Consider the following 13254-nt stretch of genomic DNA (forward strand, 5'->3'; position numbering starts at 1 on the left):
CTCTATGTGGTTGAGTAGCATGGAGGGAGCTAGGTTTGGAAGGGGCATAACTGCAATAAGCGAAAAAATTGACTCTCAATTTAAAGTCCCCATTCAACAAGGCTCTTCTTACTCCACCGAGACTTAAGTGCTCTGCTGAATCAGGGCCATAGTTTTTGCAGGTGTTATAGGGACTGAAGGACTTTGCAGACTGCTGAAGAGAGGAGTCACCTGATTTCTACTAAATGCCAGAGCTAAAACTGAGTTGCTATGTGGTCCTCTGAAAGAGGACTGATGAAAATTGTATTCTCAACTGATACAATACAAATCCTCCTCTATCTCCAATATATACGAGACACTGATTTATGAGGAAAGATTTAGGACCTGATTTTTTTTAAAATTGCCTTTAAAATGGGCCTGCCATCCCTTGTGGAAGCAAATAATAGAATTTAAATGTGTAACTAACTGGTCTGTGAGAACAAACTTTTGTGCTGCCAATTGGGATGGAGAGCAGCATTTTTCTTCTGCATAGTAAAGCTTCAAAGCTGCATTAAGGCAATGTTCAGTTGTAAACCTTTGAAAGAACAACCATAACATTTTGTTCAGAGTTATGAACATCTCAGAATTATGAACAACCTCCATTTCCAAGGTGTTTGTAACTCTGAGGTTCTAAGGTAGATGGAGACAGAACCACCTGGCTCAAAACACATGAATCCAGGCCTGTAAACCCTCCCACCCTGCTTCTTTCATCATATAAATTGTGTACTCTCTACCAATCTGCTGATGACAGACAGGTCCTGAAAGACCATGCACAAGATTACAGGTCAGACTCCTGCAAAGCACTGTCACTAGTGTCTTTGATCTTTCAATGGTTTAGATGAGGAAAATAGACTCCATGAAGAAAAAGCTTCAAGACATCTCAAGTAGAATATTATTTATTGAATACTAAATGCTGTGAGTCTGTAGCACAAGAATAAATACTTTGAATGCTATTCTAGAAAAGAATATATAAATGAGATTTAGCATGGACAGCTCCAAAATCCTAGACAATGAGGGATTAGCAGCATTACTATTCTTTCCTATCACATCATGTAAAGAAGGTCCATGGAAATTTCTTTCATATCATACTGCAGAAGGCGAAGGTTTACCCTAACTGCAGGAGAGCAAAGGGCACTGGGTTTTTTATTGTTGTGTGAATAATCAGTGAACATCACAGGTTTACCTTGAGACAAGAAAAACTTCCAGGGGTGGAGGATGTCTTCTACTTTCCTTCAGTGGAAGCAGCTGTGATCCTTGGAGAACAAAGCCAGAGTTTGCATGTCCAGCTCCTGCCCCCAAGCAGACCTCACTTCTAAATACAAAGTAAACCCAAGCATCCATTTTAGATCAGTGGGTGTTAGGGAGAAAACAGTCACTGGTTAGTGCTCTGACTAGCCCTAACATTTTAGCTTGCACATCTAGCAATAACTTCAGATAATATTATCAGGAAGATGATTCAGTACTTTCTAAATCCAACTAATATTTGGATGGTATAAACTGGAGTGAGTCACCAGCACAAAGTAACGTGTGTGTGGAGGATCACTTGGCGTACCACCTGTGGGTTTAGAACAAATGTTCAATTACCACAGAAGCAGCATGAATCCCAAAGAGGTTATCAAAGGAGGCAGGGAACGAATACATGACTAAAGTGCTCGGGCTAACAACCATTCAGGCTTCCTTTCCTCCATTGTGACTCACATTTCCCTGAAATGCACAGGAAGGACAGCAAAGAGTTCTGTGGCACCTTATAGACTAACAAATGTATTGGGGCATGAGCTTTCGTGGGTGAATACCCACTTCGTCGGATACACTTGACACAGGAAGGACTGAATCCTTCATTCAGTTAAGGCAGCAAAACTTTCATTTGGTTCCCTGGGAACATGGATAGGGTGCAAAGCTTTCATCCTCCAGCTCTCCTGTGACACTAGAGCCTGGAGGGTAGGTATTGCATTCCACAACCTCCATTTGAGTTGAGATGCTGGCATTCAGCAGAGATTTTGCCAGCTTAGTCAGCAATTGTGGTTTGCAGTATGAAAAACATGAGACAAAAGATGTGCTTTGCAAAGCTGGAGTGATAGGTATTTGTAAATTGTGGCAAAATGCTTTAAAAGAAAACCAGCAACCAAATCACTGAATATAGTGAGGCTGGGGATGAGGACTGAATGGACCAGAAGACTGATAAAGGGATAATTCATCTTTCTTATTTAGATTATTGGTTCACATATAGCCCAGGATGTAGTGACTTGAAAGTGGCTGTTCAGTGTGAATTAGGCTTGTTACCTTTGCTCCCAGTAAGCAGAGATCCAAACCCACCAAACCCACCTCACAGTTGGCACCCTTGGGAATCTCACTGGCAAGGCCGGCTCTGGTTTCCTGCCGCCCAAGCACAAAAACAAAAACAAAACAAAAAAAACCTGGGGCGGCTGGAGTCAGGGTTGCAACTTTCAGCTAGCAGGACTCCCTGCGCTGCAGACGTGCTCAGGCAGTGGAGGGCATGCCCCAGCTAGCAGGGGGGTGGCAGAGGGAGCGGGGTGGGGGAGAAAGAAGGGGGGCGGCCAGGGCTTCCTTCAGCCAGGTCGCTCACCACTCGGCCCCTCCCGCCGCGCTGCCTGCTGGAAGGGCTCATACTGCTCTGGTCAGCAGGGAGGGAAGGACACGGGCTACTGGGCTTGCTGCAGATTCTGGCACTACTCGGCTGGGCAGACGGAGCACGCCAGCTGGCTCCCATGCCGCCCTAGGATTGGCTGGCATGCCGCCCCTTAGAATCTGCCACCCCAAGCACAAGCTTGCTTGGCTGGTGCCTGGAGCCAGTCCTGCTTACTGGGAATTAATTGGCAGGGAGGATGAACTATCCTCCATGTCAGTTAAGACATACTGAATAGAGGGATTTGGGGGCACCTGCATTTTCACTGCACATTTCATGGATAAACAAAGGTCTTTTTTACCCAGGACTGTCCATCCCGCCACATTCACAAGAGCTAAATTCACTGAAGAACATTCTTTTTCAAAAAGTGGATACACGGCAATATTCAGTTTTAAATTAAGTTGATCAAAATGCTCCATTCTCTAACTCACTAGGAAACACACACAACAGTGTGGAACTAGCCTGAATTCTCTTCTTGAACACAGAGAAGAGATAATGAAGGGCAGGGAAACATGATTACATAGGTTAAATCTGCTTCTCGGTGGTTGTGGCTTATTCCCTGGTCCTGTGAGCTATTCATTCCTCAACTGCAGCCATCACTTCAATTTCAGTAGTCATAACCCTATTCTGAATTTATATAAAGTAAAAGCAGTTTTATCTGGCACTTCACCAACAGAAAAGCCATTTTATAGAGCTTTCCAGATCTTCATTGAAATTCCGGTTTATAGTTCTGTTGGTGCAGGGCCAGCAGGGGGTAGGGCGCAGGCTCTGGGAGGTAATTTGGGTGAAGGAGGGGGCTCAGGGCATGGGAGGGGCCTCGGGGTGCTGGATCCGGGGGCTGTTCATCTCAAGTGGCTTCCTGCAAGCGGTGACCTGTCCCGGCTGCTCCTAGGCAGCTCTGTGAGCTGCCTCCACCCGCAGGCGCCATCCCCACAGCTCCCATTGGCTGCAGTTCCTAGCCAATGAGACTTGTGGATCTAGCACTTGGGGAGGGGCAGGACAGGGCAGGGCACAAGGCTGCTTGCTGCGCCTCTGCCTAGGAGCAGCTGGGACAGGTCACCACTTGCGGACAGCTACCCGAGGTGAGTGCCCCCTGGACCTGGCACCCTGCACCCCCTCTAAACCCAACCTGCTGCCTGAGCCCCCTCCCGCACCCAAATTCCCTCCCAGAGGCCGTGTCCCAACCCTCTGCCAGCCCCACACCTTTTCACTCCCTTTTAGTTATCCGGCATTTTTCACTTACCGGCACCCCATTCCACCAACATGCAAAACAGCTTTTACTGTATATCACTTAGCTCCATTGTGTATCCTCACACTCAGAAGTCAGTAGATAGATGGTGTCCCGTTTTCCCATTGAGAAATATGGCCACCCTATTGCTGCCCACTGTGAAAGCTAGGACATTACGAGCCACATCCTCACTGGGGTAAATGAACAACATTCATTTCTGAGGAGCTACATTTTAGTAACTACCGGAGCCCATGTACATGAAAAATGCCTTTTGAATCCCACTGGGAATTAATATAATCAACAGCTGTTTCACTGTTTTTCTTCCTGACTCCTTCCATAAACCAACCAATCAAAACAAACAAAAGCAAAACCCAACAACAAAATCCAGCCAAAACACCTAACTTTCATTTCCCAGCAAACAAAAATATCCGTGTTTTAGAAAGTGAAAATCCGAACAGCATGGCTGGTTCTTTGTTGTGACTGCTTAGAGTTGCAGTCAAGATCAGGCAAGCTGTGCTGATTGTTTAAATCAGTACTCGGCCCCTGGGTTAAGCTGGATTTAAGTATTAGAAAGACAGCTCAGGAGAAAGGGCTGAACTATTTATGTTAGTGGAGGGGGCTAAGCCGCTTCTAATGAGACAAAGGGGAGAAAAAAACAGATTATTGCTGTCACAGAGCCGGGCCACAGATAATGTTGAGGTTGGGTCCTGTTTGTATTATTTAATGCGCTGGGCATTGGACATGGTTTATGCAGCAGCCTTGAATGTGGTGACCACGTGCACTGTGATGCAGCTAGTGGACAAGTGTATTATGTCGAGGGATCTTCAATACACATTCAGGCTATTTTAACTCAGACTGGAGGTGGCTTGGGGAAGCAGTGAAGGACTAGCCAGTGGGGGCAGGATTACACGTGCACATGTAGGAGTTGTGGCTCCTATTCAGCCCTGAGCTGGGCTAGCAGTAGCAGTGGCAGGGCTGCTCAGTGCCCTGTCAGTGGATTGGGGGAGTTACTGCCTCCCACCCCATTGTAGCTCTCCTGCGTGTAGATCATTTACCCAGGCTTTGTGTGCGTGTGAATGTCACCCTCTAAGGCTAGAATGAGCACTGTACATTCCAAGTGCCTTTGCTGCTGTAAGGGAGGAGCGCACATTCCTCTGCGGACATTGAGTTAATCACCAGAGGGGGCTTTTCACTTACACTATTCATAGGGAAGGGCTGCGCTCATGAAACAAGGAAACGATTACCTGCCATGCTGAGAGCACTAGGATTAGCTACACAGCACAGAAAGGGGTGAGGGAGAGTAGGATTTGAATGGTTTGTTACATTGCATAGGACTTTCCTTTAATGTCTCTTCCTCTCCACATCACTAGGCCACAGGAGGTTAATTATGTGTCAAATAGAACAGTGGTGAGTGACACATTTTTTTCTCTGCAATCTAAGCAGAGAAACAAAACCCAGGAGCTTGAATGGTGAATTAAAACGAGTTGACAGGCTTCAGGGGAGAAACATGTTTAACAGAGGGAGACTGGAAGGCAGGAGATGAAGCACAGCATACCCGGTCCAGAAGGGAGTTCCAGGTGTATGTGCCCACATGAAAAAAGGTAAGAGGAGCAGCCTGGGAAGGACACAACAGAGGTGGTGAGACCTGCAGCCTTTCAGAGCAAAGGCACCCAAGTGAGGAGTGATGATAAAGCTTGAACAGAGATGTCCAGAGGTGGTCACTGAAAGGCAGCATTTGGCAATCATGATATGTTTTCCATTATACGTAGAAGAGGAACTATCTGTGGTATGTTTGCAAATGTTGATTTTTTTTTTAATTGCAACCACTAGGGGCATAAACAGGTTTTGCAGAGGAAAGGACTGATAGACTATGAATGCTGTTTTTCCTCTTGGTTTCAGTTTCTTGATATATTACAGTAGTGTGCATGCATGTATATGCATAAACCACACAGAGAAAGAGAAAAAGAGGACTATGTTCTTATTTGAACTCAGGTTGCATCATTTTCACATTTGTATAATTTGTTTTTGTGTACTAGAGCTGGGTCCAATCTCTATTTTTGTGTGAACTCAAACATGGATTCAGTAACCTTGTGTATTAAAATGCATGAATTCTCTATGCAGTGGACATATATGGGGAAATGTATTTTCACAGAAACATTTGATACAAAGCTTTCATATTAAGTATCTAGTTCTTATGATCTAGAAAATCTAGAATGACTCTGCTTGGAGATTTTTTAAGTGAAAAATAGCTATGAAAAAAAGCTATTTAAAAGTCTAGGATTTAAGAAAAAGGCTTAGAAACTTGAAGACTCTACTAATTTACCAATCAATCCTCACCAGGATTGGTCCTCTGTTCTCAATACCGCAGGATGTATTCCAGTAATGGTTCTATCAATTGCCCAGCAGGTGAGCAGTGAGTCAGCTAGTGGTCAAACAGAGGTTATCATAATATTAAGGACTAGGAATTAGAGACATGTACTGTAGATAATAAACTGGCAGTAATCCGGGGATAACTGTATGAAGGAAAAAACTGTTCTTTAAAACCATACTGATTATCATGTGGTTTATGATTTTATTTCTATCTTTTTTTAATTTTAAAACTTGAAATGATTTCCCTTTGTTTATTTTTAAATATTAAAACCAAGTGATTTTGCCCCAACAACAACACAAGTAAATTCCTGCCCCAAAACACAGATGAGTGAGGTATGTAGACAAATCCCTTATCCCCAACTATAACAAGAAACATTCTTCGCACTACGCAGCATATCTATTCTACAAAATACACTGGCCCTTCCCTTCTTAAATGTGAGCATGGGCAAAGGTAAAGAAAGGCAAGTAGCTCCAGTAAATGAATGTGTTTATTTTTTCCTGTTAATTTAACGCATTCAGTTTTAGTTTTTGCATGTAATCTTGCTACTATCAAATTAAACTCCCCTTAATACTCACTCATTCACTCCTCTCTAACTGCTCATAGCCACACCACAAAGCTGAGCACTGAATGACAAACTATCATGAGGATGGAGAGTTGTCTTTAAATGGTCTGCTGTTTAAAGTGAGTTTATGCAAGCCAAGTTGTTTCAGGTAGATGAGGGTTGTGATCTAGAGATCTGATCACAGGACTGGGAGCCGGGACTTCTCTCTTCTCATCCTGGGTCTGACCCATCTGTGGCCTTCAGCTCGTCACAGAAGCTCTGTGCCTCAATTTCCCATATTTGTAAAAAGGGTTAATTCTTTCTTGCCAAACTCAAGCTATGTAGCCAAGAATAAATTAGGCATCAGTGCTGCATGCACAGGGCACACATGAGTAATTTTACATATCTGAGTGGTCCCATTAAGTGCTTGCAGGATCAGGGCCTTATGGCCTTGTCCAGAAAGCAAGCGCTTACAAATCCCATTGTCTTCATTTCAGCACCTCACAAGAACTGCCATACTGGGTCAGACTAAAGGCCCATCTAGCCCAGTATCCTGACTTCCAACAGTGGCTAATGCCAGGTGCCCTAGAGGGAACGAACAGAACAGGTAATCATCAAGTGGTCCATCCCCTGTGCCCCATTCTCAGCTTCTGGCAAAAAGAGGTTAAGGGACACCATCCCTGCCATCCTGGTGATAATCATTGATGGACCTATCCTCAGTGACTTTATTCTAGTTCTTTTTTGAAACCTGATATAGTTTTGGCTTTCACAACATCCTCTGGCAAGGAGGTTCCACAGGCTGACTGTGCGTTGTGTGAAGAAATACTTCCTTTTATTTGTTTTAAACCTCTCAGGGTCAGGCCTTTACTTTACAGTAAAGAACATGAATGATGATGCATAAGTGTTAGATAGTTAAATTGAACATGTAATAAACAAGTAGTATTCCTGTTAAGTATATGTTTTCCGATGATTTTTTATAGAATATATATAGTGAAACCAATACTTTTATGCATTTCGATTAAGCACCATAGAAAAAGCAAAGGTCACAAGATCCTGAAGAAGCTAAGCAGGTTGAAGATATTAGTATTTCTGCCTTACTCTTTCTTCGCATGTGTGTGGTTTTGCTTTCAGGTCTCAGTCTGTGGTGGAACCTGGCACGCTGAAACATGAGGAACTGGGTGAGAGCGAGAACACCCAACTTCTACTGGCTCTAGACTGAGTTCTGCATCGCCAACACATACAAACGCATTGCCAAATTTCAACAGCACCAGAAACCTGCGAAGCACACAACACGCTTTAAACACACTCTCTCTCTCTCTGTGTGTGCTTGAAAACAAGGTCCTCCATTTTCCAGACCAAACTAACGATTGTCACCAGCCACCTGTCTGTGCAGCCAAAGCTAACAAAGACAGAGATTTCTTTTGGTTCAGGATACTAACTAACAAAGTAAGGAGTCTAGTTGTAAAAAATATATATATATTCTTTTCTTTTTTCCTTTTTAGATTTGCAATGTGAAAATGACTGAAAGTGAAGGATGAACTCCTTTGTACACATACAAACAATGCACAGATGGAAGTTTTTCTGAGTTGTTATGCAGGGATGCGCTTTAATTTCCTAAAACAAAGTTTAGATTAAGTGCATTTTAAAGTAGAGTATCTTGAAGTTAACCTGTGCATCTAATTATTAGGTTTAATGTAGCTTGCAGACCTGAGATAACAGCATTGCCAATACCTTTCAATTGCTACCAAGGTTTTTTAATAAAAATCAAAAAAAAAAAACCAAATCACCACCAGCATAATGTCATTCAACATTACAGTATGTGATATCATCCTGGCTGCTTGCAGGGTTCACTTATTTCTGTACCCTGCAAAGATTATTCTTTATTTATGAAGCCTTTATAAAACTGTCAGCTAAATGTAATGAGCTATGTGGGCAGCAGCCACACAGAATTTGAAATGCAATTATTTAATTTTACCAATGTGTTTTTCCACAGGCAACTCTACAGCCTGTTACCCTTGTGTGTATCTGTGTGTGCGTTGTGGGGGCGGGGAGGGAGGGGGCAGGGGAAGTCACTGGAAAAAATTCACTGGTGATTAATGGTCCAATCCAGATTGTTTCATTTAGGTCACTACAGCAAATGAAAGCTCTGCAGAGCCATTTAACCCTCTTCCTTCCTGCAGTCAGCTAAAGGTGTAGCCAGAAGGATCTGCTGATTGCAGATGGTGGCTGTGGTTGAATCAGAAAGGGAAAACTTAGAATGAATTATATCACATAGTGCTTCAACTGAAAGGAAATGTGGAAGAACAGAAATGGAGAACTGAAATGCCAAAGATCAGTTTGTTATCTCTCTCTTTGCCAAATGAATTCCTATCCCTACATTGAAATGGAAATAGATAAAAATAATAAAAAAAAATCCATGTTAAGAATTGCATCTACTGTGACTTTATTTCTTCAAACCGCTGTACAATTCTTTTGCGCGCACTTTTTACCTTCCATTCAGTTGTGCTATATGACATTTATTAGAAAAGAGGTTGGTGCTCATATGTCAAATAAAGTAATTGTAAGCCAGATACACAACATGAGTTGACAGTGGACAGCCATAATACTCTTTAAATATGCCTCATAACTTGGAGTGATACACTGAAGCGATGACACTGTTCAACTGGGCCATAAGCATCCCTAATGAATGAAAATAACAATGTGTGTTACCTCTAACCGACATAGAATATCACACTATACGTGGCCAGAAGGGGTCTGTCAGATACTATTTACACACCTAGGGATTAATACAGCTGCTAATGTTACATGCAGAATAATTGCAGAAAGAGTATAATTTCTGTTGGTTTGTATGGGGTAGATACAGGGCTTGATCTGCAAGGCACTAAGAGCTCTGTAAGGTGACACTGACGTCAACACGTGTTGAGGGCCTAAGCCACTTTGCAGAAACGCCCTGAACCACAGATGAGCACTCAGCATTGTTTCAACGCTTGAAGCCATTATATCTTAGGGATCCCTCCCCCGTTAAAATCCATGGTAGAACTACACTAGGCACATTGGCAGGCAGTGTAACATAGCATTGCTCCACTGGCTTCAAGGATCTGTATCTGTAGTGCACTAACAGAGAGTGCCTTGTTTTACAGCCTTTCTAGTTAACACACTTACCCTGTACCTGCCACTGAAATGATACTCTCATGAGAACAGTGATCTAACATTTTGTGAGTCATGAGGTAGAGAGAAAGAAGACTAAGAAAATCTTAGCTGGGGAATTCTGCAATACATTTTAATAGTCTGAGGTTACTTAAGTCAGAGTTGTGCAGCTGAAGTGTTTTGAAAGCCATTGAATTCCTAGTCCATGAGCATCAGTCTCTATAAAAGATTAGAAAGCCCATTAAGCTGTTATGACTAAAACATACAATGGTGACATGAATAAACATCTGTGTTGGCCTGTAATATATATCCCAAAATATCAGGGCATGAATATAAGACGGTGGTTCTCATTTAAATTCTGTGCATAGGTACATGAACAGGAAAAAGACATTTAATTTTTCACTGATCTTACTGGTATGATACAAACATTAGATTGTACAGTCCTTCTCTGTCAAATTCTTCCCTTTGTTGAATGAATATCAAGGACAAAATGTTTTACTGAAGATATTTGTCACTTTAAAAAGTATTTTCATTTGTTTCTTCCATTAGCATTTCCAGTGTAGAGAGGTTCTTTTTTAGCAGGAAACATCAGTTTGCAACCTAAAAAGCTTAAAATGATGTGTTACGTATAGGCTGTACAATTTTATAGGTTCCTCCATATGCTATTCCAATAACTACAGCCAAGAAAAAATTACCTTCTTGACTCCTTGCCACCAAAGTACAACAGAAGCAATTTCAGCGGTGGAGAAGCTACTAATAATGAAGCCACATCACCCACATTGCCACACTCAAGGCACTTCAGTTTTTAATGCACAATATAGCATCCCACACTATTTAATGAGCATGAATACGTTTATAGGTGCATGTTTAGTGTTGAGTGCTTTAATGTATTTGCTGATCAAAATCTCAAATGATAAAGCAACTACCTCCAGAAGAAGAGAAAAGAAATGCTACTAAACAATACCAGAACAATCAGAGCTACAAGAAAAGCATGACACAATTTTTCACAAATTAAACACTAAACAATATCTATTATATCGCTAGAGGCTGGGTGTTAAAGCCAAGCAATGGAAATTGCAATGCAGTTTAAGGTGAGCTCTAAAAGGAAACAATTTTGGTTCAAAGCCAAACACTTCTTGATTCATTCTTTAAAAATTATTTTATCATTTATCTTTTTTAATCATTTTACAGTATTACAATATATGCCATGCAACTAAACAATTGGCTGGAGAGGCTGCCTCCCAATGAGCCCAGTTATACTGAGCACCTCATTTATAAATAGCTTTCATACATCGGTTCTACCAAATCCTCCCAATAAGCATTTTTACATGTCTTAATTGTGAAATGAATATAATTATTTTAGGATCTCCTGATAATTAACCTGAGAGTTGTGAATTTCTTATTGTGGTGGGTATATAGTTGTCTCTGGTTTACAAAGCACATCCAAGCTTTTCTGGATCATGATTGGCTGAGACTGAAGTCTTGTTCAGTGCATGATAATCAAATTTTGCTAATCCAAAAGGAAATAAAATTGCACAACTCCAAAAAATAGTTACAGCATCTCATGGCACATCATGCAATGTGTTATATGGCACTATATGATCTAACTATTTAATAAATCCAAAATCTTAGTGGCTCTTAGTTTATAGGAATACAAAGTTAAGGCTGTTTTTTCAACATTGCCACTCTAATGAAGTAAACAATCTCAGACAGTCTGATTATGGCATATGGAGAATGTGCGCATGGTGCTCAGATACCACGATATAAGGCACCTTAGTAACACAATACATTTGACAGTTTACTGCAATATGAATTTTTCCCAAGCCTAAGATGGGAAGAGGTCCGTCTCCCTTCTCTGGAGATATAACTAACAAAATCTAAGCACTCTAATTTCTGACATGGAAGTTAATACATTGAAAACTAGATTCAAAGCTGTTCTTATCTGGCTCTGCATTCTAGCAGGAAGTCAGTGCTTCCACGCAAGGATCAGAACTCCAAATCAGAATTTGGTCCTCTGCTCCCAGCTCAGTGAACTCTGTTTCTCTTCTATTTAGGTTCTTATTCTGAAGAATGACCACTTAGGTCAATCTAGAAGCAGCCCCTAGAAGGAGCTGTGTCCAACTTTTCTTGGACAGAAGATGGCATGACACAAGAGGCCTTGAAATGATAGGGAGCAAAGCAATTAACTACAAAATCCTAAAGTTATTGAGCACCTGCAACTCCCACTTAAGTCAATGGATGTCCCAGTACTTCCCAGGATGAAGTCCTAAAATTGAAGAGATCCTTAAAGCTGAAGGAGACTTAAAGGATTCTTTCATTCTAGGAAAACAAAACTGATTGGATATCAGTTTTTAAACTCTATTAACTGGCAGTTAAATAATACAAGTTACTATTTGCATTTCCAGATGGCAAGAAAAGACCACACTTAGCAAAAGTAAAATCTGTTCATGTAAAGCTTCTCCCTCTGCTAAAAGCTGGAGGTGCACTTATTACACATATTTTTAAAAAAATTAGTGGTTCACAAAAGGAAACGATCAATGTATAGCTATGATAGAAAAATACAATTACCCATGTAGAAAAATACAAAATAAAACCTTTCACTCACATTATCTACAGTTGACACTATATGCATATTGTTTCATACCTAAAACATTTATGATTAGAAATTGCATGACAGAATTTCAAAAGTAGTTGTGTGCTAGTATTTATACACATCTAATGCGCACATGTCATTACCTGGTAGCAGTGCACGTACAAATCAGATATTTGTGCATTAACCTGGCCAATAAGGTGACTAACTGGCTCTGTGCATATGTAGGTCTGTGGTACTGGTACACATAATACAGACATGTCACAAACATATGCACATTCCTCATTTTGAAAATTTGGCTTTATAGCTCTTTGGCTGACAAGAGTATTATTGCACTTGCAGCCTACAAGCACATCTATCAGATCAGTGCCATTTCAGTATGAAACAGAATGGAATATTTGTAGGTAAGTCCGTAGTAATTGTGGAACAATTTTTTCACATCTTCTAGCCCCTAGAAGGCTGACATTTTCCACATGGCCAACCAAATTAATGTGGCATATTTATATTTGCAGACTCCAACAGATTAAACCTCATCTGTTTCTTACATCAGAAATGACCTCTTAAATGGCAGGAAGGGTGCGTCTCTGTTGGGGTGTTAACTCAGGGTGCCACACATCCACAATGAATATCAGCCGATAACTGTCAGCATCCTGCCACACTTCGTGCTCGAAAGAGTCATCAAAGATAAGAACCTTCCCTTCTTCCCAGGTTCTGT

General features: G+C 41.5%; 2 protein-coding genes across 4 annotated transcripts in view; one reads left to right on the forward strand and one right to left on the reverse strand.

Moving 5' to 3' along the window:
- CLVS1 (clavesin 1) overlaps positions 1–9162 on the forward strand; it is a 134265-nt gene extending 125103 nt beyond the window's left edge. Inside the window, 1 exon segment of the mRNA XM_030553159.1 lies at positions 7934–9162. Within this exon segment, the coding sequence (XP_030409019.1) occupies positions 7934–8021 (88 nt within the window). The 3' untranslated portion in view covers positions 8022–9162.
- A 1570-nt stretch (positions 9163–10732) lies between these two features.
- Positions 10733–13254, reverse strand: part of ASPH (aspartate beta-hydroxylase) — a 211246-nt gene continuing 208724 nt past the window's right edge. For all 3 annotated transcript variants that reach the window (XM_030553157.1, XM_030553158.1, XM_030553156.1), the window contains one exon: positions 10733–13250. In XM_030553157.1, coding sequence (XP_030409017.1) covers positions 13100–13250 — 151 coding nt within the window. In that variant the 3' untranslated portion in view covers positions 10733–13099. The remainder of the gene's footprint in view (positions 13251–13254) is intronic.

Source organism: Gopherus evgoodei, chromosome 2 (assembly GCF_007399415.2).
Source record: "Gopherus evgoodei ecotype Sinaloan lineage chromosome 2, rGopEvg1_v1.p, whole genome shotgun sequence".
NCBI classification, from domain to species: domain Eukaryota; kingdom Metazoa; phylum Chordata; order Testudines; family Testudinidae; genus Gopherus; species Gopherus evgoodei.